General features: G+C 45.8%; 1 protein-coding gene across 1 annotated transcript in view; it reads left to right on the top strand.

Moving 5' to 3' along the window:
* The window catches only part of LOC113828096 (irregular chiasm C-roughest protein-like), a gene marked incomplete at its 3' end in the record, with an annotated part of 63,247 nt that overhangs the window by 42,819 nt on the left and 17,928 nt on the right, over window positions 1–2,500 (top strand). Inside the window, 3 exon segments of the mRNA XM_070128022.1 lie at window positions 514–787; window positions 1,860–2,089; window positions 2,200–2,388. Of these exon segments, the coding sequence (XP_069984123.1) occupies window positions 514–787; window positions 1,860–2,089; window positions 2,200–2,388 (693 nt within the window).

The raw sequence follows: 2,500 nt of genomic DNA, 5'->3' as shown, positions 1-2,500 counted from the left end.
GCAGAGAGGGCGGGGAAGAGCGCCGAAAAAGTGGCGAAGGGGGAGAGGGGGACTCCTATTAGGGGTGGGGAGGATTTTCTCTTTGGGGGAAGGCTTTGGAGGGAGAGGATTCTTTTCTAGGAGGCAGGATTTCCTGTTGGGGGATTTCATTAAAGGAGGATTTCCTGTTGGGGGGATCTTTTTAAAGGATTTCCAATTGTGGCGGCGATTTCCTTATTTTTGTGTGTTTAGGATGGGGGGGGGTAAAAGGATAAGGCTTGGGATTCTTCGCTCCTCCCTGGATTTGTGGCAAGAACACATTCGCAGATGGTGTTTAAGTACAGTATTCATTATGTTACGTGTCCTTTTTTTACATTTGTTGTACTTACCCATTAACAATGGGGTTACCCCCCTCTGTCTCGCACTCACGCATGTACATAAATGCTGTAATATTTATGTAACTAATCCTTTGAATGCCACCTGACTTTGTCTGATTTTTGATGTGTTGAGAATAACATGATGTGTGCGTTGCAGATGCGAGGAGGCGGGTGGCAGCCGGGCTGGTGCTGGCGCCTGGCCTGGTGGAGTCTGCTGCTGTTCTGCGAGGCGGCAGACCCGCGGTTCGAGCAGAGGTTCGCCAATGAACCCTCGCCGCAGACCGCCGTCATCGGCTCGACGGTCGTGCTGCCATGTCGGATTATCAACAAGGTCGGAGTGCTCCAGTGGACGCGCGACGACTTCGGCCTCGGCAACGAGAGGGAGCTGTACGCCTTCAAGCGGTACCGCATGATTGGCTCCGACGAGGAAGGTAAGAACACCCAAGGTCCTCCTCGGCCTCGCTTGCCGCCTTGAGGTTTTATTGAAGCGAAGCTACTGAATGCGCAGCACTGAGAATCAATCCTTTTCTTCTGATATCGGAATGCTTCTGCTGTGCCATTGAAGTGCGATCAAGTTTTACCTATGTCCAGGATAACTTTGCATGTCCTTCTATAAAGAGAAGGACATGCTCATAGTTAAATACTAATATAATACTAAAAATTTGCAGAAGTAAAGCGCAAGCACGTCAATACAAGCGTTTACTAGGTATTGGTTTTCAGAATATTCGTATCAAACGCAGTTATTCAGGCAATAAATAATTTATAGAGTTGTAATGATTTTGCTGAGAAACAGTTACTTCGTCAATACACTGCTAGTACACTAAAATGATGTCTCGTAGTTGAGCACTGTATTCAGCGGAAGGATTGAGACATGAAATTATGATAGGTATTACATTTGATATTGCATTTGTTCTCATGACATGTGTTCATTGTCTTTCATGCGCATATGTAATGATATCCACACATTCGATATACAGTTTCATTTATATATAGTTTTCCTCTTTAAGGTGTAGTTATTTGTGTCTCATATCTTAAGAAGTTTAACTAGTACATTAGACTGTTCTATGATTATATGAAAAACCAGGAAAGCATTAGGGTAATTTGTATGTAATTAACTATACTCAGTGAGGATGTATTTACATAGGACAACTCGCTACCGATCATTGGATCAATGATAAACAATCCTTAATTGGAGTTGATTCATGAAATACGGTTTTAGTCGATAATCATTGGCTACATAACATATGACGCAATGCAGCAATTCGATGAATCACCGTTAGTTTCTTATTCACTCCATCTTTAAGTGTGCCTTAACAAAACCAAATACATGCCAATGAACACTCTTCTATACCCGCTTTAACAAAATATTCTTTAATGTAGAAGTATTAATGTGCTTGTGCATTATATTATCAGGCATGTGGATCCATATATGATCATGTGTAATGATTCTCAAGGATACATTATAACATACAAACTAATATCTTTCTTCTACACTTGACACAGGAGACTACAGCCTTCGGATTAGCCCCGTGACCCTCGAGGATGACTCCTACTTCCAGTGCCAGGTCACAGGGTGGAAGGACGTCCCTGGGGTGAGGTCCCAGACGGCCAAGTTGACGGTGTATGTCCCTCCCGAGCGCCCAGAGATCACTCAGGGCTCCGTCGTGACCACCACCGCCGGCGCCGCCGTCCAGCTGGAGTGCGTCTCTCGAGGAGGCAAACCGGCTGCCGAGGTAGGACCTTGTTCGTAGCGACAGGCTGCAGACACATGATCAAGTCCAAGAAACTTTTGTTTGTGAGAATCGCCATGTAAGGCGGTATAGACACGACCCTTTTCCCTCAGATCCAGTGGCTGGACGGGTCGGGCCGCGTCGTGACGGAGGGCATCCAGTACGAAACCGAGATGATGAAGGACGGCCACCGCATGAACGCCAAATCCACGCTGAGTTTCTTGGCTTCGCGGGAGCACCACAACACCGTCTTCACGTGTACGGCCTCCAACCCTGCTCTTCATCAGGCTTTCAGGACGCAGGTAAGTGAATGAGACACTAGGAAATCATTAGTTAGCAGATTGGAAAAAAATCTAATTACCTGTAACCGTTGGTAGAAAAAGGATAGATCAAGGTTGGAAAGGCTCATCTACC

This window comes from Penaeus vannamei, chromosome 12, assembly GCF_042767895.1.
Source record: "Penaeus vannamei isolate JL-2024 chromosome 12, ASM4276789v1, whole genome shotgun sequence".
Classification (NCBI taxonomy): domain Eukaryota; kingdom Metazoa; phylum Arthropoda; class Malacostraca; order Decapoda; family Penaeidae; genus Penaeus; species Penaeus vannamei.
Note: the sequence above shows the minus strand (reverse complement) of the source record. Positions and strands in the feature narration are given on the sequence as shown.